Genomic DNA, 23,954 nt, shown 5'->3' on the forward strand with positions numbered 1-23,954 from the left:
CCGTTTTAGGCTGCAAATTATTGAAAAACACCTCTTTTTTCGCATGTTCAAAAATTTAAGGGGTCATACCGTCATGTCACGAGATATCAAAAAAAACGGACCTCGGATTTTGTTATCAGGGACAAAAGTTACCCCTTAGGACAAAGTTTTACGCAAATCGAAGATGGGTCGGGGCAACTTTTCCCGATTTCGTGTAAGTTGGTAGAGAATTACCCATATGTTTTTTTTTGCAATTAAAAAAAGTCCATTCTTAAAAATAAAAAAATTGTTCTGTTGTTATTTTTCTGTTATTTTTCACTTCCCTTATTTTTCAATCGATTATATCGTGGGAATTTTTTATCCAACATTTGATTTCTAAACATGAAACCTTTGTGAAATTTTCTCATGTTCTAAACAAACATTTGAGAATAACAACCAATATTTAAAAAAAGCAAATTAGTTTTAAATTTCAAAACTAATTTTAAAAACTTGTAGCCAATAGTATCAAAAAAACTTTATTTTAAAAGAAAAAAAAACGCAAATCAATTTTAAATTTCAAGTCTAATTTTAAAATTTGTTTGTGGTTAGTAAAAACACTTACCGAAAGAAAAAATAATAATTTTAAAAAAGAACAATTCAATTTTAAATTTCAAGCCTAATTTTAATAAGTGTTTGTGGTTAGCGAAAGAAAAAAAACAGAACAAATCAATTGAAAACTTCAGTTCTATCATGCCAAAATTAAACGCTATAAACTAAATTGTCAGTAGTTTTCATTAGATTATACAACCTTTTTTTGCTATTGTTGTTGCAACTCTTATTTATAAAAATGTTAGAGAAATAGCTTTTAATCTATTTTTTTATATTTAAACGTTTCTAACATTTTAAGGATTAGATCATTAGATGGTCCGAATTTCACAAAACAATGGACATAAAATTTTAACAACTCCTTAGACTTACTTGCCTTGCCTTGCCTTCCAATCATCAGTGATACAGAAAGGGCTTTATTAAAATATGATACCTGAAAATTAAGACAAATGTGATGAAATGCAATAAATTTAAGAGATTTTCGGAAAAAACAATCTGGGTCACTCACGCAGAATAATTCAAACTGCCCCGAATTATAATCCTTTCATGTTGAACACAACCCGAACTCGCTTAGCAAAACAAACTGGTGGCCAGAGAGAACATAACTCAACAACACAAACGCCAGACCAGATTGCTTTCTCATTTTTTTTCTAGCCTAGTTGCTGTTTTCTTACACCCGCGCTATAGTCGTCGCTCTATGGGGAGGAGAGAAAAACAGACTTTTATCGAACTGTTTACGTCTTCATCATTCGCCGATTCGCGGGCAGATTTTTATTTTTATTTCCATTGCGTTGCAAACAGATTTACACCCGCTGCTGGTTTGTTTACCATGTTTTGAGGAAGAAGATTTGAAACGGGTGTATTAAATCAAATATTTAATTGTTTTTACAGCTTGATTTCAGCAAACTATTTTCTATAATATATAATAAATTTTAACCAATTTTTTCGTGTAAAAGTGAAGACAAACAATGCCAGTTGGAGAAATTCGCTTCCAAACAATGTAAACATCGAGGGCGTCTGTCATATTAAGTGCAGTCCAGCGAAAAAAAATCGAGTCTCTGCCAAAGAAAGTCCCATAAATCGCTCGCCCCCGGCAAACGTGCCAGGTCTGCAAATTCAGCGCGGTGAAGCTTTGCACCTTACGCGAGACGCCGGCTAGGCGACTTGGCCGTCGTCGTCAAAAGTGTGACCTGCTTCCTTCTTTTGCTGACTTTGGCGGACAACAACTACAAAAAATGCTTATTCCTCATGTTGACACGCATATAGCTGCTGCCGGGGACACGTGATCGTACGACCGGCGGTCGCACGTTTTTTTCTTGTCGACTAAGAATTTTAGAATGAAGAATGGTAAACAGTTTGAAGTTAAGACTGCAAAGGTAATTACGTTTATGGGTTGTTGCGTAACGTACTTGACATCGCTGGTTCTGCTGTAAATAGCTTCATTCGTCTTTTTTAACTTGTCTGAATCAAGTTAAGTAATTTGTGGAATTGCCTGACTAACCGGAATTACTATATGTCTACCAATTGCACGGTTTTTTCCTTGTAGATTATTAAATATGACATTTTCATTAATATTATTATAGCACAATCAATTTTTATTAAACAAGACCCATCAACTTTCCTAATGTTGATGACAGTTTTACTAAATTTGATTCTCAAGATTTTCGAATATTTTAATATCTTAAGCAATTTTCTTCTGTTGTATCGATTGATTTTTGATAAGAAAATTTTTAAATTAAGAACGAATTATTAATAAGTCTGATGGATTTATCGGATCTTATAAATATCAGATTTAGGATTTTTTTAATCTTAAAGATATATTTAAATTGGCAACACTACCATTTTTTGTCATTTAAAAGATTTCCAAAACCTAGATTTAAAAAATGTTATTTTTCGCAATTCAATATTTTGTGTTAAAGTTGGATAAAAGATGGGTAAATTTGTTTTAGAGAGTAACTTTTTTTCTAGATGTCCTAAGAAATATCTAAGAATTTTTGTGAGAGTGCTCAAAAAAAGTCAAAACGCGATTTTCGAGCCAAAAAAAACACATTTAGACCAGTCCTCAACAGGGGCAAGATTGCGCCATATTTTTTTTGGGAATGTTTTAGAGAATTTTCTCTTTCAACGCTATTGTGTTGGTTTAAAAACTCAATTAAAAAAAAATAAAAAAAATAAAAACACTGAAAAGTAGGTTTTCCTATGCAAATTTTCATACAAAGTTAGAACGATATGCGCAAAGTGCGGACGCAACCAAATTTCAAATTTTAGGGTGTTGTTTTGAGACACAAAAAAAACTTTGTTCTGGTTTGATTTGATCATTTTTCAAATTTTGGACAGCCTTTTGAGTGTACAGTACGATGGCTCGAGGTGGTTGATTTTTCAGAACATGTTTTTTCGGTTGCTTTTAGGCCCCTAAACAACTCCCCAAAATTTGGGAGCGATTGATTGCGTTCCACACTCCGCAATGCGCATTTAAATTTTGTATGGGAATTAGTAAGGAAAAACCTTCTTTTTTATATTTTGATTTTTAACATTTTTGTTTTTCACTAAATGTTTCAAACCAACACAATTGCGTTAAAATTGAGAAAGTTCTCTAAAACTTTCCCGAAGAAAGTATTGTGCTATCTTGCTCCTGTCAAAAGATACAGCATCCTCAAAACTGGTCTAAAACGTGATTTCCGAGCAGAAAAAAAACAAGTTTTAGACCAGTTTTGGTAACAGACCAGACTCGATTATCCGAAGGCCTCGGAAAAATTTCACTTCGAATAATCGAAACTTTGGATAATAGAATCACGAAAAAAAATAAATATTTTCGATGTCTATTTTTTTAATTTTTGAGCTTAAGTATAATCCTTAAACTACGTTAAAGTGATTAAAAAAAATCCAAGATGGCGGCCAATATGGCGGTGACGAAATATTGAAAAAAAAATGCATTTTATTATTTATTAGGCAATCAACTTTTCAAATTTGACTAAAATGGGGTCGCAGAACTCGAATTTGATGTTTAAAACAAGAAAAAGAAAAACGAAACATTTTTTTTTATTCGTGATTCGATCATCTGAAGTCCCATACAAACCTCCGGATTATCGAACTTCGGATAATCGAAACTCCGGATAATCGAGTCTGTACTTTCTTCGGGAAAGTTTTCGAGAATTTTCGCAATTTTAACGTTATTGTGTTGGTTTGAAACATTTAGTGGAAAATTAAAATTTTAAATATCAAAATGTTAAAAAAGGTTTTTCCATACTAATTTCCTTACAAAATTGAAATGCAATGCGCAAAGTGTGGACGCAACCAATCGCTCCCAAATTTTAGGGGTTGTTTTAAGGCCCAAAAGGCATAACAAACTGTGATCTGGTTTGATTTGATCATTTTTATTTTTATTTTTATTTTTTAAACTTCATCATCCATTTTCCATATAATTCCGAGCCAGTCTAGTGTTCAGCTGCCAAATTTTATGAAGACTTGTATCTACGAACTAATTATGCAAAATGTCTTTTTTGGTCATAGAAATGGTACACACAAAGTTTCACCCAAATTAAAAAAATACAGAAATTGAAAATTGAAAAAATTGCTGTTTTTTTAATTTCAGCTCACATAGAAGTGATCTGAAAACTTTTCGTAAATAAAAAAGGTTTTTTTTAACAATATATTAAAACAAAATTCTAAACACCGGGGCGGCAGCTTCACTTTTGCAGCTCCATTTCACGCTAATTGTATGCAAATCATCCATCCATCACTACTCGTGCAATTATACTGGTGTACTAATTCTGCTCACCCCCCTCCACATTATATTCCATTCCGCAGATCAGCGCAGTGAACTCGCGAAGTTACCACACCGGCACGGTTATCGGGCTGCTGCCGGCCCAGACAATCAACGTGTACCTGGGCTCGAAGCTACGCTCGATCCACGAGGTTCTGAACGACCACCACCTTGGCCTGGCCGGCTACGGCGTGTTTGTGGTGGAGGTAAGTCAGCTGATCTGGCTCTTTTGAGGTGCGATAGATTTGTTTTTAACGAATTATTATCACGTGAATTAGGTGATTGTTGGCGCTGCCCTGATGGTTTGGGTTATCCAGAAGGCCCGCACGGAACTGTCCGCGGCCCTGCTGTCCGACATGGACTCCGACGAGAAGATACTGATCGAAATCGAGGCGTAGTCCGGGGGTCCTCCCAAAGATGGCACATCTCCGTTCGCTGTGAACACACATTCGTTATGAAAAGCGCGAGCTATTAAATTTTAGTAGCTGTTTTACGCGAGAAAACACAAAGAGCGAAGCAAGTCGAATATTTTAAGCAAGTATTAAACGTTTAGGGCAGTCCTTAAGGAAGGTGTTAATATCTTATTTTAAGCTGGATCTGGTCAACGATGGTGTTTTGTTCCTATGAAACAAACGAAAAGCGAAACGTTCAAACGCAAAAATCGCAAATTCTCAGCCAATCTACACTCCTACGATATGCTCCAATTTCTACATGTTAAGTTCACTCTAAACCGTCCAAGTTGTTTTTCTCGAGAACATTTTTCTGCCTAATTAAGTACCAATTTAAAACCCATCAAAAAACCTACGACATCACACGCGTCGCATCGCGCCAATCGTTAACGATTGTGGTGAAATCGAGTGATTCGATTGGCAGCAATCAGCGCGCTTGACATTCGAAGGAATCCAAAACGAAAGTCACATTAGTCAGCTGCAAGTGAAGCGCCCACATAATAAAAAGTAATCAAAGTAGTCAAGCTAAGCCGTTTCAGTAGAAAATTGCGTCACCACTCAAAGGGTGGCGCCTCCACCACTCTCGAAAGGAACCAATAACGACCAGAAATCGATCGATGAAAGTATGTGTAGTGAATGAAGAGTACAAAGCAAGAGAGGTTTGAATGTAATTTTTCCGTTGTTTTTGATATATATGTGAATTTTTCGAAACTATTTTCGAATCGATCGGCTCTTTTAAACCAGAAACACTATTTTGTGCGAGGGACAACACCGTTTTTATTAAGAAATGTAGAGTATTTTTCCCCAGAAAACAAAACCCGAACCTCGCACAGCTCTTTCCAAGCAAATTGTGTGTGCGTGTAAGTGTAAGCTCTATTTAAATTAAGCAATGTGATACCGATTGTTCAGAGTCTTATGTTGTGAAATCCCTTTTTAGGCATTTAAGAAACCAAGCAAAAAAACAAACGATTCAAACACGTCTAAAGTGTCCAGCGAAGGTGCGTTTTAAATGTTTCCTTCTTTTCCACGTTATTTATGTCTTTTGCGTCTGCCCCCTTTCCCCTCCTGTAAAAAGCATTATAATATTATATTACTATTAATTGTATCTATAGGTGTAACACGTGATGTAAGAAGAGGGTCGTTGAAAATCGTTAAGGGTATTGAAAAGACTACTGGGAACATTGTTGACAATTGCAATGAGTTCAAAATATGTTGAAAGTTTAGTTTGCTCACTAGCTAAGGCGTATCCGAATTCCTTGTTCAGCATTGTGCTTAGTAAAAGTAATTTTCTAACTAACATTTCGTGCTTGCCATTTCATTAGGGCACATAACTTTTTTAACCAAGAGTGTGTCCCTTTCACACCTTATGTAAACTGTCATTTGAGTGAAAGGGATACACTATTGTTTACAAAAGTTATGTGCCCTTTTGAAATGTTAGGCTCCATTTCTGTAGATGAGCATTTTCAAAACATCAACCTTGGACCTATGACAATTTTAAGGCTTGGCATTTTTCGCGTATTTTAATTTTGTATTTTTTATTTTTATGTCCAAAAAATATTGTTAACATTTTATTTCACTTTTTGTTATTAAAATTCAGTATTGACAAACCTCACCCCTTTAGATATTATTTCTGTATGTTTAAGTGGACCTTAAGGTACCCACTTTGAACTATAATGCATGACGTACTTTTTTGTTTCGGTCTTGGCCGATTTTTTGGAAAAAAAAGTGATTTGACAAGACTATAAAAAAACTCAGATTCATAAATTTTGGATGTAAAATTGTATTTGAAATCAAACCATTTTCAAGTTTTTCCCAAAAAAAAACTTTTTTTTAAATTATAAAAAATAATGTTCAGCTCTTCCGTATCCGAAACAAATATTTTCAAATGGCTGAGAAAATTCTATAAATAACATTGGCACCTGAAAATGGAAAATGAATGATAATTATGAAAATATATCAATTTTTGAGTGCTACCCTACCCCTACCCCACGACAATATCTAGGAAACTATCGATTTAAAGAAAAAGAATTTCAAAATGACGACTAATATTAAAAAAAGACCTTTACAAAAAGACTTCATACAAGTCTCCATACAATTTTGGGGGCTGGTCGGTCATACAAAATGGGTATGTAAATGAATGAAATTTTGTATCTTGAGAAGAGATTTTTTGATCGATTGTTTGTCTTGGGCAAAGTCGTAGGAATTTTCAGATAAAAATAGGTACATGGAAAAATTATAATCAGTTTTTTTTATTTAACTTTTTAACACTTAAAGTTAAATTCCCAAAAAAAAAATTAAAAAAAATGTAGAAAGGCACCCCTTGAATTTTTTAGATCTCTTGAGACTTTCAAAATTGGGCAATTATTTTCTGAGATATGGCTTCACAAATACTTATAATCGATGAAAATGATGTTTGCTAAGTATCACCTAATTAGCCTGTAATTTTCAACTGATGATATCTCGAAACAATTGGTCAAATTTAAAATATAAAAACAATGTTTTGCTAAATTTTCTAATCTTTTCAATAAAAAAATTTAAAATTCTAAAAATAATGTTGCTTAACTTTTTTATATTTTTTTTGTCCAGGTTTTCGATATTTTCAAAAAAAAAATCAAAAGTTCATCTCTCATAAGCCAGATTTTGCACCATCACGCACTATTCAGAAGATGTCTTTTTTAGTCCCCTAAAACATATATAACGAAAAATAAAAAAAAAAATCTTTTGGGAATTTAAAATATTTTCTTTTATGATTTTAAATGTAGGAAAATGCATTTTGAATTTATTTTCAGTTGATATGACTCATATGTCTATTATAATTTTGAAGTTTTTTTTTACGTTTCGGGCCGTTGTTGAAGAAAGAGGGGGGTCGTCTTTTGTTATATTTTATTGGCCCAAAAAATCGAGAAATAATGTGCAATTTATTGACAATAATTAAATTCAAACATGAAATAATCATTCATAAATTTAATATACTGAAAATAATAATATAAGTTTTTCTACACTGCATTATTGCTTAGAATGCTTGGATTCCTTTTTTAAAATATTTTGAAAACTGAAGGCTTATTGCTCACTATTTTTTTTAATGTTTGATTTTTAATACTGTCATCAGGGGTGACATTGGGTCATACAAATTTCAATTTGTTATTATTATTTTAAAATTTAACAATAAATATGAAAAATCGTACTTCACTGAAACTAGCGACATCTCAACTCGAATAGCCCAACTGAAATGCATTGGAAACGAACCCGAATTGCACACACTGAAAATGTTCAACTGATTATATGCACCACGATTATTTGATACAGAATGGATTTTGAGTTTGTTAATTTGTATCCATTAACAAATTGTTTTTTCTTCGAGAAAATTTATCAATTTTAATCTCATCTCTGCTAAGTAGCCCATTAAAAATATTTCCTGCTACTCATTTTTCGAATTTGTAGCGATTAACTCACTGATAACAACAATCCATGGATTTCCGAGGCTTAAGTAAGTGAAAAAAATGATCTTTATATATATTTTTTTAATTCACTTATAACTTTTCAGGATCAAGTTGTTCAGCTTTGGTCAGTTAGACAAAGTTGTACAGCATTAAATTCATTAAATTTTCTATGCGAATATCACTTTTGAGTACCAATGGCAGATGTCCTTGTTTGTTATAGAACTTCGGCTTCAAGGTCTTTTGAGTGGGAAGGTACGGCACAAGGAGAGAGCGAATTTGTTGCTTTCACCGCTGAATTCGAACCAGCGACCTTTAGATTGTTATCTAAAACATATCATAAACTACTCGAAAAAGAAAGACAAACTTTTCGTTTTAAAATGTTAAATGTTTATTGCTATTCGGTGTATGGAATGATTCAACGTTACAGCTGACAATGTGTGGGTGCTTGGTTTATCTAATACCAGTCTAATCACAGGCCTAAGCTATACATCTTATTAAAAGTTAAACGAAAATGAACAACACTCTACATCATCACGAATCACAGAATATCTTCACGGTAGTTAGTTACGGATCGGCTGCGGCTCCTCGAATTTTTAATTCTTCCGGCAGCCTCGCTTCCGCTTTTTCAGGAATGTCTCGCAGGCAAAATCTATCACAGTTAGGGCGTACTCGGCGTCACTGCGCGTCACACAGAGCGGGGGCTTCAGGCGGAGGACCTGTTTCGGAACGAAACAAAAAGTTTATTTTAATCAGTTTGAGGTAGCTACAAATGATACGATTTTGTTAGTGCAACACTACGTGAAAATGCGTTACAGGCCCTCGAGTGATGCAAATGTTCACACAATCACACATATACTACTGATACCGTCCATTTTTTTGTTTTTGTCTGGTTAACACGTGCTCTGAACTTGGAAAGGGGGAATTGCTGGTTAGGGAGATCCGTTGTGTTTCTTTGTAATTTTGGAAACTAAAACCCCGAATTTCGATATCTACAGTGCCAAAACTGGTTATTAGTTTTTTTTATTGGTCATTTTTGCGCGTGTGTCTAAATTCCAATTCATGTTCAGTTATCTTGTGGGGATTCTTTTTGGGACAAGTGTGGGTTAATCTCAGATTAGTTTCTGGGAACTCTCGGAGTGACGTTCCAGAGCCACATCTAGCACTTGCAGTGCAAAGTCCACATCTTCTTTGGTTAGACACATCGGTGGTTTAATTCTAAGTACCTGTTGGGCGGGAGGGAGTACGGGGTTTTTGCTTTAGTCGTACAGAATAGTGTTCTTGAAGGGTTTTTTGGGCTGTTAGTCGAAGGACTAGGGTAGGGAAAGAAGTTCAAAACTTACGTTAGCGTTGAGGCCGCCTCGTCCAAACAGAACGCCCATGTCCTTGCACATCTCCCAGATCTCGACAAAGTGGGGAGCGCTCAGATGCTGACGAGTTTCGCGATCCGACACCAGTTCCACGCCGATCATGAGGCCCTGCAAAGATAAGTCGTTCGCTGTGTTATCTAGTCCGTTAAAACGCCCACTTGTTCATTCCGCACGGTTAGTTCTGTTTCGACGTTCAACATGAAAACTTGTACTATTTGTCTGGTTCTTCTGGTCAGTGCTTGTAACGCAACCGTCTCCAAAGTATGGAGATACAACTTAAACTACGACAATCCTCTGAATTGGCAATCACAAAGAGTTCCTCAACCTGGACGAGATGTCTACCTTCCAGCAAAGCTGAACTCTGTCGTGAAACTTCCCAATACCGTCAACGTGGCCTCGATAACCCTCCCCCTGAAAGGAGCACTACTCATCCCGGACAGCGACTTCTCGATGGTGTTCCAAAGTGGCCACAGATCTCAAGATCAGGTGAATTTCAACCTACCTCCCCGTAGACCGTACTACTCGACTTCAAATTGGCGCACCTTGGTCGATCCAGGTAGCAAGGAACTTCAGCACAACAGTGCCATCCCACACACGGAACGTATTCCGTGTCAGTTCGAAACGGCCAACTTCCCGGACGCCCCAGGTCCCGTTGACCTCCAATACCACGAAGCTATCGAGCTTAAAGACGTCGCATTCGGTAGTGCGCAAGGATTGGACGAGTTCCGTGCCTTCCTGCGCACCGAACTGGGCCAGATGGTCTTCCTGAACGCCGATGAAACCATTACGAGGGAGGGCAATTGTTTAAACCCGGACAAGTGCAAATGCCAACCGGATTGGATCACGAATGGTGGCGTCATCTGCGACAACGAGGTGTGTCCGATTCCGCGCTGCGTCGATCCGATCGTACCCAGCGGTCACTGCTGTGCCGTTTGCGGCAGCATGCTGACAATGGATTTGACCAACTTTGGCGGTCACTTTGTGAAGCAGGTCTTCGTCGAAAAGTTGGACCAGAAGATCAAGCTGTCCGATGTGGACATTTCAACGATTGATTACCACGTGGGTATCCAGAACGATGCCCTTCAGCTGGTAATCCTGGACAAGGAAGAGTACGACGGAAGAAGCGTTCAGCTGATGAAGAGTTTGGATCCGTTCTTCGTGAAGAACTTCCGCGACGGCAAGTACAGCATATCTTCCCCAAATACCCCTCATTACTAACAATCTCTCAAACAGGTCACATCGTGCTCAACGCCGGCCACCCCTACATGCCGTACGAAAGTGGTCAACTGTTCTTCGCCGTGTTCTTCTCCCTCCTCGTGGTCTCGATCTTCTTCACCACCCTGTACATCTACTACTACGATGACAGCGTGGTCCCCCGGGTTACGGCCATGATCCGCAGCAGGCGATTCTTCACGTCACCGTTCGTGTTTGCGAGATTCGATCCGAACCGCGAGAACGGGGAATCGACGCTGGATATCAACTTTGCCGCCCCGTCCGGCATCGAGAATCTCAACTCTTCGTTCAACAATCCGATGTTTGAGGAGGGTGCGACGGCGGGAGGGTCTTCGGTGGAGGAAAAAGGTCCGGCTGATGAGCAGCCGTACGTGGATGTTGAGTTGAAGAGTCAAGAATGAATTTCTTGAGATTCATAAATATTATTAAAACCAAGCTAAACCCGACAAACTTCGTCTTGTCTTTTATTTCGTTTCTTAACGTTTATAGCTTGTTTGCTTATTCAGCCTCCTGTGATCGAAATTTGATATTACTTGACTTTTCCCATACAATCTGCAGATTTTCCGGAATCGGTTCCAGAGTGGCCAAAGTTATCACCTTTTGACGTAAGAACCTTCCTTGGACTTATACGAACCCAACGTATTGAACTGATTCGCGTTCGAATAAAACCGTCGAAGAAGACGGGGGTGACGTTTATTCGGGGAAAAAATGGGTGGTATTTATAGACAAAGGAGACAAAGCCTACTGCGTCTAATGCTAGATCGCAACTATCGAATCTAAAGGGCCGTAATTAGTTGTTGTCTTCCAACAAAATCAATGTTTGTAACTAAACCGACCATTTTTAATAGATATTTTCTGATATATGGATAATAGCTTACCTTTCCTCGTACATCTCCAATGACATCGTACTTATCGCGCAGCTTGTCCAGTCCTTTAAGCAAATAGGTACCAACGTCAAGGGCATTCTTCTGGAGTCCTTCCTCGTCGATCACCTACAAAAAAATCTGTTCAGTACAACACCTCACACTACCTCCAACTCGCACTCACATCCAGCACAGCGATTCCCACCGCACTCGCCAACGGATTACCTCCGTACGTGTTGAAATGCAACGCCTGGGACAGCACTTCGGCGACCTTCCTTGAAGTCACCACCGCTCCAATCGGGAACCCATTGCCGATTCCCTTCGCCATCGTCACAATATCCGGCACGATATCGTGTCCCTCGAAGCCCCAGTAGTGCTCCCCGGTCCGCGCAAACCCGGACTGAACCTCGTCCGCCACGAACAACCCCCCATTGGCACGAACCAACTCGGCAGCCCGCTTGATGTACCCCTTCGGATACTGCACAGTTCCGCCCACTCCCTGAATCGACTCAGCAAACATGGCCGCGACCTTCCCGCGAGGCAGCGAGTACTTGAAGACCTGCTCCAACTCGTTGTAATATTTGCCCGAGGCAAGACACTGGTCCGCCGGACAGTCACAGTGCCTATTAGTTTGCACCGGCGAATCTCGACAGTTCTTTCCTCCCCAGATCCCACTGTACGGGTCGGGGTTCATGGCGTGGATCATCCCGTTGCTTACTCCCGGCAGCGGGTAACGCCACGTTGAGTGCGCCGTCAGTCCCATCGTGTACGGCGAAGCTCCGTGGTACGCGTTCCGGAAGCTGATGATCTCCTGATTCCCAGAGTACAACCGGGCGATCATCATCGCGAGATCATTCGCCTCCGAGCCGGAGTTGACAAAGTACACGTTCTTCAAATCGCCCGGCATCTTCGACAGCAGCTTTTCCGCGTACTCGTGGATCTTGGGGTGCATGTAGATGTTGGTGGTGTGCCAAAGCGTGTTCATCTGCTCCTCCAGAGCCGCGTTGACTTTGCTGCAAACAAAAATCTCAATCATTACTCCATCCCAAACCCAAAAAAATCTACTCCGCCTTACGGATGACAATGCCCCACCGACACCGTAACGATCCCGCCAAACATGTCCAGGTAGCGGCGACCCTCGTGGTCGAACAGCCACTGCATGCTGCCCTTGTGGATCAGCAGTGGCTTCTTGTAGTACGACGTCACGTTGGGCGTCAGGTACTGCTTGCGCAGGTTGGTGATCTTGTCGTAGCTGTGGGTGGTGTACACCTGCGGTTCGTGGCCCGTTTTGGGCAGCTCGGGAGATTCCTTCAGGCTGGTGCTGGGCTGGGCCGAGAGGCAGCGCCGGACCGCGCCCAAAGAGGGGGGAGCTGGTGAGAAGAGATTTTAGCTTTTGTTAGAGGTTTGCGTTTCAAGTGCAGCAGGGCGTTTAATTGAATTATTTCAAGTGGATGTCATATGTGTAAGGTGCAGTTGTTTGCATAGAGCTTTATAATTGTATCTAAAAGAAAGCTTAGGAGAATTACAGTCATCCGAGAGGCTCCGTGTTTATGAAATCCTATAGGATTGATCCAATAATTGTCGATGATTTGTTCCTCTGAAATATTTCAATTCATACAAAAAATCTCTGTTATTTAACGAGACTTTTTTTTTATTTTACAAATTAATTTCTTCTAAAGTTTTTTTTACCTAAATAGTTTACAAGTTTTTTTTTTAAATTGCATTATTGATTAATTTTAAAGAATTTTTAATCCAGAGTATGTTAATAAACGGTGCAGGTTGGCCACCTCTGAAAAATATGGGTGCGGGTCATTTCGCCGAATGTCGTTTCGCCGACGGTCATTTCGCCGAAGGTCATTTCGCCGAATGTCGTTTCGCCGCATGGGACGTTTCGCCGAATGGGACGTTTCGCCGAATTGACAAATAATCGTAAAATAAATATATAAAATGGACACAAATTGTATTAAAATATTTTGAAAAAGTATAATGTCCCTAAAAGGTGATTTTGCAATCTTTAAAAAAAAAATTGTTTCTTAGTATGTTATTTTTATAAGTTTATGCATTATAACATGCATAAACAATCGCTTAAAAAATAATCTAGTTGAAAAAAATTGTGCGAGTTTTTGCATTCTTTCAAATATAAGCAGTTATTTAATTACAGCAAACAATTTTAAATCATTTCTGTGAGTTTTTGCATTCTTGTTTAAATATATCATTTGAATTATTTCTGTGAGTTTTTGCGTTCTGTTACCATGAGCAGTTCTTTTAACTTTCTGCTTATAATTTTGATAAATTTCTGTTAGTTTTTGCATTCTTTGTTTTTTTAAGCATATTATTTATATAATTTTTGTAAGTTTTTGTATTCTTTCCAACCTGAGAAGTTTTTTTGATTTTTTGCATAACATTTTGAAAAAATGCCGGTAGTTTTTGCATTCTTTGTTTACTGAGCATATTTTTTAAATTATTTCTGAGAGTTTTTGCATTCTTTCAAACATGAACAGTTTTTTCTATTTTCTGCTTATAATTTTGATTATTTATGTTTGTTTTTGCATTCTTAGTTTTTAAAGCGAATTATTTGTATATTTTTTGTGAGTTTTTGCATTCTTTCAAACATGAGCAGTTCTTTTGATTTTTAGCATAACATTTTGGAATTTTTTTTGTTAGTTTTTGCATTCTTTGTATTTAAGCATATTTTTTTTAATTATTTCTGTGAGTTTTTGCATTTTTTCAAACATGAGCAGTTCTTTTTATTGGCTGCTTATAATTTAAATTATTTCTGTTTGTTTTTGCATTCTTTGTTTTTCAAGCAAATTATTTATATAATTTTTGGGAGTTTTCACATTCTTTCAAACATGAGCATTTCTTTTGGTTTTCAGCACAACATTTTGCAAAATTGCTGTTAGTTTTTGCATTCTATATTTTTGGCATACTTTTCAAATATTTCGATGAGTTTATGCATTGTTAGTTTTTTAAGCATATTATTTCTATAATTTTTGGGAGGTTTTGCATTCTTTCAAACATGAGCAGTTCTTTTAATTGGCTGCTTATAATTTAAATTATTTCTGTAAGTTTTTGCATTCTTGTATATTTTTTGGGAGTTTTTGCATTCTTTCAAACATGAGCAGTTCTTTTGGTTTTCAACACAAAATTTGGCAAAATTGCTGTTAGTTTTTGCATTCTATATTTTTGGCATATTTTTCAGTTATTTCGGTGCGATTATGTATATTTAGTTTTTTAAGCATATTAATTCAATAATTTTTGTTACGTTTTGCAATCTTTCAAACATGAGCAGTTTTTTTGATTTTAAGCATAGCATTTAGAAAAATTTCTAATAGTTTTTGCATTCTTCATTTTTTAAGCAAATTATTTGTATTATTTCTGTGAGTTTTTGCAATTTTTGAAACATGAGACGTTCTTTACTTTTTAAATTATTATATTATTATCTTGCCACTCCTTCTTAAGTTTGCATGAGTGAATTACAAGATGGCACTGCAGCGAACAAATAGCATAAATTATACAAAAAAGTTAATTTTTATTCAATTCGGCGAAACGTCCATTCGGCGAAATGACTTTCGGCGAAACGTACCATTCGGCGAAACGACATTCGGCGAAATGACCGTCGGCGAAACGACATTCGGCGAAACGTACCAGATCCGAAAAATATACCGAAAAAAAAACTCAAGAATTTGTTTTAATCAGGAAAAACTGGAAAAGGCTCAGGCATTGGATGTTTTTTTGTTCAGTATTCCATGATATTTTTTGCTCTGGCAAACTTCCTTTTTTATATTTCAAAATAAATGTTCAATTAGATGCCAAATTGCGCACCAATAGTTGGAATCAAATTTCGGAAATTTACGCAACCATTCATTTAAAGACTTAGCTTTCTTTAATTCAATATACACAATAAACAACCGAGTGTTAAAACGTTAAATGTTAAAATTATTTAGTTCGAATTGCATTTTTTGTTATGTTTTTATAAATTAATATTAATTGATGCCTTGAGAAAAATGCAAGCACAATTTTTGAAAATTGATCAGATTTTAAGTGTTTTTCCTTGAAAAGTCTATATATTTGGATTTTGATATTTTAAAATAATTTGTTAAGAAAATTTTTAACAGTAAAATACATATAAAAAATGTTCAAGCACAAATATCGAGGTATCGACGGACTTTTTTTTTCGCGACTGTACATTGGTATTTCATGAAAATTTCAAATGTTTTCGAAGAAGTTCAAACATGCTAAATACGATTATAAACGAAGCAGGAAAAAACATTTTAACTGGTATTCAGTTGATTAAACTTAAATTTTCATTTAAATTTTGAAGCCTGTTGAAACAATTTTTTTTTTTGCCTTATAAAAATAAACTTTGGATTTTTTTTGCAACGGCCTGATTTCGATTTTGTTTTTCAGATTTGGTCAAGCTAGATCACGACTTCTGCTGGTAAAAAAGTAACATTTTATAAATACAACACAACACAACATGTGAACAAAAATAGAGTTCTTTTTGGTTTATAATTTGATTCTTTATCTGTTTTCCGAAAATTACGATTTGTCATTTTCAATAATAAAAACCATCCAAAAATGATTATTTTGCGCAATTCTGTTTTGTGAGATAAATTGAAAAAAAAACCACCTTCAATAATTAATTTTTAAATTGTTTTTTTTTTGTTCCAGTCCAAAGACAAAGAATACATTTTTTATTTGCTTAAAAATGTTTATGTCGCCTCCCTCTTCCATATTGGCTCGAAAAATCAGAGAGCAAAACAAATTATTTCAGAAATCTTCAAAATGTCAATGAAATTATTTAAAAGACATTTCCCTGCGTTGATAATTAATTTGAGCATGGTTGAAATAGTTTAAAAAAATGATTATTTTTTGTGAAATTTCTATACACAGGTCCGCTTTGAAATAAAAAATCGCTGAATTTCTTTTTCGTCAAATCTAAGATTTTTTGAAATTATGATTGTAGAACAACTTTACTGATGTACACATTTTTTTTGTTCTTGATTTGATTATCCAAAGTCCCATAAAAAGCATCGGATAATCGAACTTCGGATAAACGATTCTACGAATAATCGAGGCTTCGGATAATCGATACTTCAGATAATCAAGGCTTCGGATAATCGAGTCTGGACTGTATTTAGTTTGTATTATTGTAATAAACTAATCGCATTGATTCGCAATATTCGAATCAAGAAAAGTACAAATTTGTCAGCATTCCCCTTTGAATCACCGCATTGAAATCGCCCAACCGGCTCATTCCTAGAATGCACTCTTCCGTTGAATTCTGCTCAGCTGATCATTATGCTCGTGGTGCTCTTCCTATCTTCCCGTCCCTCGGTTGGCTTGCATTTCATTCGCGTTGGTCCACGTTGCTCATCAATCAACAACCGTCCACGTCGCAGTTTCGACGCAAATCTCCGTACATTGCGAGTTCCCGTATAATGTAAACATCAGCCCCTCCATGCTGGTGGTTATTGGGGTGCGATAACCTTTCTTGCGACCGAGATAGCCCTCGCGGATGAGTGCGAGTAGTAAAACGAAGAAAGTCAATCGTTTTGCGCAAAAATAATAAGCTCATATCTGAACACTCTTCACGCGTAGTTTGATTGATTAGCGCGCTTGACTTATTTAGCCTGATCTGGGCTGGTTGGAAGTTGTTGTTTTGCCGGCTTATTCAACAAACCTGAACCTGGGCCGGTAATTGAGTATCGGTGCGACCACACTCACCCTCGTGTGCATCGATTTGCATATCGTTAAGTTCTTGATCGGTTGATTGTATTCAAATTAATTTTTAAGGTAGTGTTAGGGTAAGTTTTTTGTTCAATCCCTGCCACTTTCCTGCCCGTCATCCCCCGGGGTGTTGAAGGTCAATTTTATTTACACCGTTGCGGTGCATTCTTCCAAGGTATTTGTTACGGCAAAAGCCGGGCTCAAGGGCGCGTGGGAAGTCAAGTAATCGGAGTGATTCGCGACAGGAACGGCGGGAAGTTAACGCGACCGGTTATACCTATATTCGCCAGTTCGATGAGACTGGTTGAAGATGAGCTTGTTTTGCTGTGTATAGGAGATAAACATAGCTCGAAAAAGGCGGTTGGTGTCGTTGTCGCTTAATAGGAATAACTATGTGAACAACACACGCAACATTAGCATCAGCCATTCTCTGAGTGTGTTGCTCTCAATTATAGCATGGAATGCGAAACAGACAAACATATCAGTAATTCTGTTCACGAACTGAATACTTTTCTTCATTTTTTTTAGGAATCTACAAAATTGATTAAAAAAACATCTACTTGATTTTCAAACATTTCTACAAATGGTTTTTAAATGCCTCGAAAAATCAATACATTATTGCAATTTATTGCATGTATTTTTTAATATAATTTTTTGTAGATGAAACGATCTTTATATCACAAGTTGAATACAAATATTTCAGAGTTGGGTATCAATATACGAGGTTTTGCTGATTTATTATTTCCAATGTTTTCTTGTGTTCAGTTTTTTATACCTATGGATAAGGCTTATTCAAATTTTATTTCAAGCTGTTGTCCTTCTAAAATTCATTCTCCAGAATTCCAATCCCTAGAATGCCATTCCCCAGAAATGTTTTACCAAAATACGAAAAAACGAAATTCATAGATATCCAACCGATCAATTCATCTTTTAGGTATTCTAAGATTTGAAAATCTGCAAATATAAAAAGGGTATTTTTACAAGAAATGAAGATTATGAATGATAAAAAATTATAAATTTGTTCGTGAGGTTAGAAAAACATAGAGATCCACGCTTCTTTTTATAAAATTTTAAAATACCAAAAAGAAGGGTAATCATTTACGAGCACTAGGAAACTCAAAGAGATTCACCCTTCGAATAAATGGATACATTTTTATAGAAAATTGTGATCTTCGTGAAAATTCCCCCTTCTTTTTCACAGATTTGAAGATTTGAACATGTTAAAAGGCAAAGTAAATATCTACGAGTTACAAAATTCCCATAAATATTTACCCTTCTTTTGATAAAACAACAACAATAAACATTTGTGCGGAATAATTTATTCTGGGGAATGGTCTCTTTTTGGCGAATGGATTTCTGTACAATTTTTTCAGAATAGTTGTACAAGTTTTTTTAAACAATGATGTGTTTTTTAAAGGGGAGCTTTTTATGCCATTTTTTTTTCTTGAAATTATTTTGTTAGGTCCTTTTCGGTGCTGAGACCTGGTTAGGACCGAGTCGGCTTTTATAATTAAATGTTTTAGGGCTAAAATTAATTACAGAAAATATTTTTTTTTTAGTTGAACAAGCTGCAGGCTAAAATACTTGATTTGAATTGCAGCCGATATTCTTCCTTGTCATTTAGAGCAACTAGTTCTACAAAAAACTTTACTTCTCTTGTTTCATTTTTAGTAATTTTATTTGATTTTATCATGTTTAGTTTATGTTTGTTTTTGATATTATTTGGCATATTCTACCATCTCCTATCATTTTGCCTTTTTAGTTTTTTCATGTTCATGTAGAACAGCCACTTTTTCATTTGCTTGCTTGTTTTTCACATTTTCTGCTATAAAACGATGCATTTGTCATTTAACTGGTAGAAAAATGCGTAGAGGCATAGTCTGGGACAGTATAAAAATTACTGCATATTTCTTTTTACTTAAGGTATAGGAAATGTTAGTAAAAAAACACAGCCAAAGTTGACCCGAGAAATTTTAAACATTTTTAAAACATTGTCAAAGGCACATAAAACAAGTGAAACTTCTAACCCTTAAATTTAATGAGTTTTTCTTTCCACTGCATTTAAACTTCAAAAAAATGTTAAAAATTGATTTTTGGAGATTTTTTCAAAATATTTTTTGTTATATGTTCTAGGGGTCATAAAATGCCATCTTTACAGAAAATTCCAGAAAAGGCAAAACATAACCTACCAAGTTATGATTTTCCTTAAAAAATTTTTTTCGAAAATTCTTAAAAAGAAGTATTAAAAAAATTACTGAATTTAACAAATTTAAATCACATTTGCCATTTTTTGAAAAGGCGAAAAAAGCTTATATTTGACAATTTATAATGTTGGGAAAGATTTTTATATTGAAAAAATCAGAAAAAAATCACCTTTTTCATCATTGGACCATTAGTTTCCGATATATCTATCGGTGATCAAAATACGAGAGCTAATTGGGCAACACTGAGAAAATCAATTAATTCCTGCTATTTTTTTATTGTTGCATGGCCAAATCTCAGCAATTTCCTCAGCTTTTTGAACATATTTTTTTCAAAATGGTGACAAAATGAAATTTAAAAACCAACATGGATTTTGGAGTTTTCACATACCATTTATGTATGGACTGCTGCAATACGGAAGGCACCCAAAAAGTTTCAGCCAGCATAAAAATATGGCATCAAAATTCAAAATTTGTAAAAAGTTTATTTTAAAACAAAAATACTTTAAGTAAAAATCAAAAGTTAACTTGGGAACATTGAAAATGTTAAATAATTTTTAAAGAATGTTAAGAATTTTAGAATATACCAAATACAATCAGAAAAAATAACTAGATAAAGCCGCTGCAAATATTTTTTGAAGGTTATGTCCCTCAATCCTGACCAAAGTAAAAATATGAAAAAAGTGTTTCAAAGTGCATTTTGCACTAATCTAGTTATTTTGCAACCTTTAGTATTCAAAATATCTTAGAATTGCGGTACTGTACATTGAAATTCCACATAAATTCAAAATATTAAACGAGCCCAAAAAGGCATATCAAATTGATTACACATAATTAGACTTCTTTCTCCATTACAATTTTGAACTTTTTTGAGAAAATATTTTTTTCATCCCTGTTTTTTCGGGCCGATTTTAAAGGGGGAGGGGGGGATGGACGGCATAGAGTTAAATAATATGTTTAACGGCCAAACCGCATTTTAAAATAAACTTAAAAGTATGAAAAACATAAAAAGCTACAAAAAGGTATTGACTTTCTTTAAACAAAAATTGTTGAAAATTACATCCCAATCTCGGGAAAACAATAAATGAAAATTTTAAACCGTGTATCGCTTACATACGTTAAATCAAATTTCATACGTAAAATCACGTAAGTTAAGCAATACGTCCATTTGTCTGTGCGGCTATCGCGTGCAAAACAAAATCGGACAAGAAAAACAACGCACTCTATTTATAGCCTCCACTCCGCCGAGAGATGTCCCCCGAAGAACCGGTCCAAGAGCATACTTCCCGTCCCGTCTCACGACAGCATGGGCAGCTGAGGAGCTCGAAACGGTTCTTGTTTATCAACAGTTATTATTGTGTAATAATTCAATCAACTTGAATTGGCGAGAATCTCTCCCATATGCTTGTATGTAGAACACGCCTCCGTGAAAAGAGGTTAGGCGCGTGAAATTGCGCGTCAACCTCCGCGATCGCGTTAAGGACTTTCTATCGGCCACACTTGGGAGTGTTCAGTATATGGCGTTTACTTCTTCGAACCTATAATCAGGCACATTCTTTTTTTCTCTGTATCGATCAGGTTTAACCCGGCGAGTTCACTGAATTTGCATGGCCTTTGTCCGATTGGAAGTCCAAATCGCCGTTTTTAGTTGCATATTCATATCCAGTGGTTTGTGGTGTGAGGAACTCGATTACGCATCGATTGGATCGTCGTTGGTATCAAAGGTCAGTTTTTCAGCGTTTTGTGCGTCTTCGATATACTTCCTTCCTTCCATTCTCCGTCCAAACCATGTTGGGCAACTGCAATGGGTCCGGCCATGAGTGAATCAACTCTCAGCTCAGCTGCCATGCTCCAAGTGGACTTTGGACGGCGTCATCAACGGTCAAGTCGTCATGTCAAGAGAGAGAGGGACAAAGGGCGAGTGGGAAGCTCGGTAAATACTTTGCTGGAATACGCGATTAAAGCCGCAAGATTGGATGCAACAGATGGACGGTTCTTGCAGTTGAGGCGTATCGCGCGCGGAACGCAGGAAAGAAAACATGCGAAGAATCACGTAGTCTGCAGCATGTTTTAATGACTGATTCTTGGTTCAGAGGGGCAACCCCTCTGAAAGCTCGCCCGGTATTATCAACGGTTCACTTGCACTATCACTAACCTGATAAGGGCAGCTTTTTCAGCAACATTTTGCTTAGATTTTAATACACTTTTTGTTCACGCACAAGTTCACGTGTTTCTTGTTCTAAAAATAGCACAAATTCTTATTATTTCAATATTCTTCACAAAAATAATCTTCACTTTTTCAGAAACTCCAAATCCAACTTATTCTCGGAAAACGTTGTGCCTAAACTTTCGACCTGCTTCCGCGGCGCGACGATCTAGTCTATTGCACTGCTCGACGGAGACTGTGCGCGAGCCGGTCGAAGTGGATGGAATATATGGATAGAGTTTCCTATACCGTAGAGAGCTTAACTAGCAGGAGCAGCGCTTAATACTTGTGCTAGTATTAACGAACGTTTTCGAGTTGGAGCTCGAGCTGTTTTGAATCGGGACTACTCTCTTGCTCGCGATGCTGGGTGAAATTTGAAACGAGCACGTGGCAGCATGCGTGGCCGCTACTGTATCTGGGATGTGGAATGAATTTTGAATTATTTTAAAATATTAAATTTACAGTAAATTCATTGCAAATGTTGCGAGGAGCTCTCTCTTCAAACCTACTTACAAATTGACTCTAAAATGAATGTGCAATAAAAGTTTTTTTTTATTTAGTAATGATCATTGATAAAAATTGTAAAAATTGTACAAAGGCCGTTTCAAATATTTTTTGATGTTTATGTCCCTCGACTCTGACCAAAGTCTGTCTGTAATTGAAATTACAGGCCACGGTTAAAACATTTGAATGGAAAAAGTGTTTTAAAAAGCATTACACATCTCCTCAGTTGTTTTGCAATCATATTTTTTTTGCTTCCCGAATTTTTGGACCAATTTTGATTTTGGGGGGGGGGGGGGCAATGGCCTTATATTATTTTAATAATATAAATAAAAAAAAATAATGCATGGAATCCTTTTTGATCAATTTAGATATTAACAGTTAATTTGATTATCAACATGCAAGGAAAATAATTGTTTTTATTTATCTTTGAAAATTTGTGTTATGGAACACACCGCAGTTTTGTCACAGAACTGCAAAAAAGGTATGAAAATTTAAATAATAACTAGAGTTAGTGAATTTTAACGATTTCGCGTACAGCATGAAATACGCGATATTTGGAAATAGGGTCCTAAAGCCCTATGTAAATATTTTATATTTTCATATTATTTGACAAGACAACATTTTTTTAATGATGGAACCCTGGGAACGAACCATTTCTGTCAAGGAGGGCCGCAATGTTATTTTCTAAAAATTGAATTAAAATCAATTTTAGATCATTTGCGGTCAAACAAAAAATCATTGTTTAAAAAAAACGTTGTGAACAATAATATCACAAATTTAAGCCTAATTTTAAGACCAAATTTCCGTGAAATCTAACTATTTTCTTAAAAAATCAATGCTTATTAATAACAATATTAAATAAATATTTTACTCACATAATCAGTTTTATCAATTTATAAAAACATTCTATTTATTTTTTTATTCTATTTATAGCAACATTCTACAAATATTTTGCCCACAAAATCTGTTTTATCATTTTTTAGTTAGTTTTCAATTGAAAAGGACTTTTACTTTGAAAAAATTAATGGAAAACGATAATAAAAGCAAAATTGTCATAGCATTTACCGTGATGATCGCTATTATTCTTCTACCAAACATAATTTCAATTTCTGTGAGTTTTATGCACATGTTTATTTTTAATTTATTAAACATGGTTTTTTATGTACAACGGTAAAAACATGATTAAAAGCCATTTCTGATCACTTTTTTCATATTAATGCACAAAATAAATAAATTGACAAGTGGGCATTTTACGATGGTTCAACTATGGTTCCCTTAGAAATAGCTGTCAAGAAGGGCCGCGATGTTAATTTTCAAAAAATATAATGAAAATTCAATTTTAAATCCTTTAGGTCTATTATGCTCATAAAAAAAGCTTTATCGTTGTAAACAAAAATATCACCAATTTTAGCTTAATTTTAGGACCCGATTGTATTTTTTTCAATCAAAACATTTTTGAATTCACTTCAAGTATGTTATTGAGAAACCGGAGTTCACTATTTAGAGCATCGATTAATTTTTTTTTGCGTTTCCCGTTGTAACAATTTGACTACCATTTTATTTCGAAGGCAGTATTACAACAACAAAAAATAAGTTTAACACTTGTTTTAGGTACTTTAGATCTCTATACA

The 23,954-nt window shown here is 35.9% G+C and overlaps 2 protein-coding genes across 6 annotated transcripts in view; one reads left to right on the forward strand and one right to left on the reverse strand.

The window, feature by feature from the left end:
- LOC6037653 (transmembrane protein 64) overlaps positions 1-5,994 on the forward strand; it is a 28,707-nt gene extending 22,713 nt beyond the window's left edge. For all 4 annotated transcript variants that reach the window (XM_038254681.1, XM_038254678.1, XM_038254679.1 and 1 more), the window contains exons 4-5: positions 4,372-4,533; positions 4,606-5,994. In XM_038254681.1, the coding sequence (XP_038110609.1) occupies positions 4,372-4,533; positions 4,606-4,725 (282 nt within the window). In that variant the 3' untranslated portion in view covers positions 4,726-5,994. The remainder of the gene's footprint in view (positions 1-4,371; positions 4,534-4,605) is intronic.
- A 2,602-nt stretch (positions 5,995-8,596) lies between these two features.
- Positions 8,597-22,032, reverse strand: LOC6037654 (alanine--glyoxylate aminotransferase 2, mitochondrial). Of its 2 annotated transcripts, none has more exons than XM_038255399.1 (6): positions 21,769-22,032; positions 12,755-13,049; positions 11,864-12,692; positions 11,695-11,808; positions 9,557-9,691; positions 8,597-8,932 (listed from the first exon to the last, which is right to left on the reverse strand). In XM_038255399.1, the coding sequence occupies exons 1-6, from the start codon at positions 21,794-21,796 to the stop codon at positions 8,810-8,812; spliced, it is 1,524 nt and encodes a 507-aa protein (XP_038111327.1). In that variant the 5' UTR covers positions 21,797-22,032; the 3' UTR covers positions 8,597-8,809. The 2 variants fall into 2 exon arrangements, with proteins under 2 accessions (XP_038111327.1, XP_038111328.1); XM_038255400.1 differs by lacking the exon at positions 8,597-8,932 and adding an exon at positions 9,096-9,439.
- Between the last annotated feature and the right edge of the window lie 1,922 nt (positions 22,033-23,954).

This window comes from Culex quinquefasciatus, chromosome 2, assembly GCF_015732765.1.
Source record: "Culex quinquefasciatus strain JHB chromosome 2, VPISU_Cqui_1.0_pri_paternal, whole genome shotgun sequence".
NCBI classification, from domain to species: domain Eukaryota; kingdom Metazoa; phylum Arthropoda; class Insecta; order Diptera; family Culicidae; genus Culex; species Culex quinquefasciatus.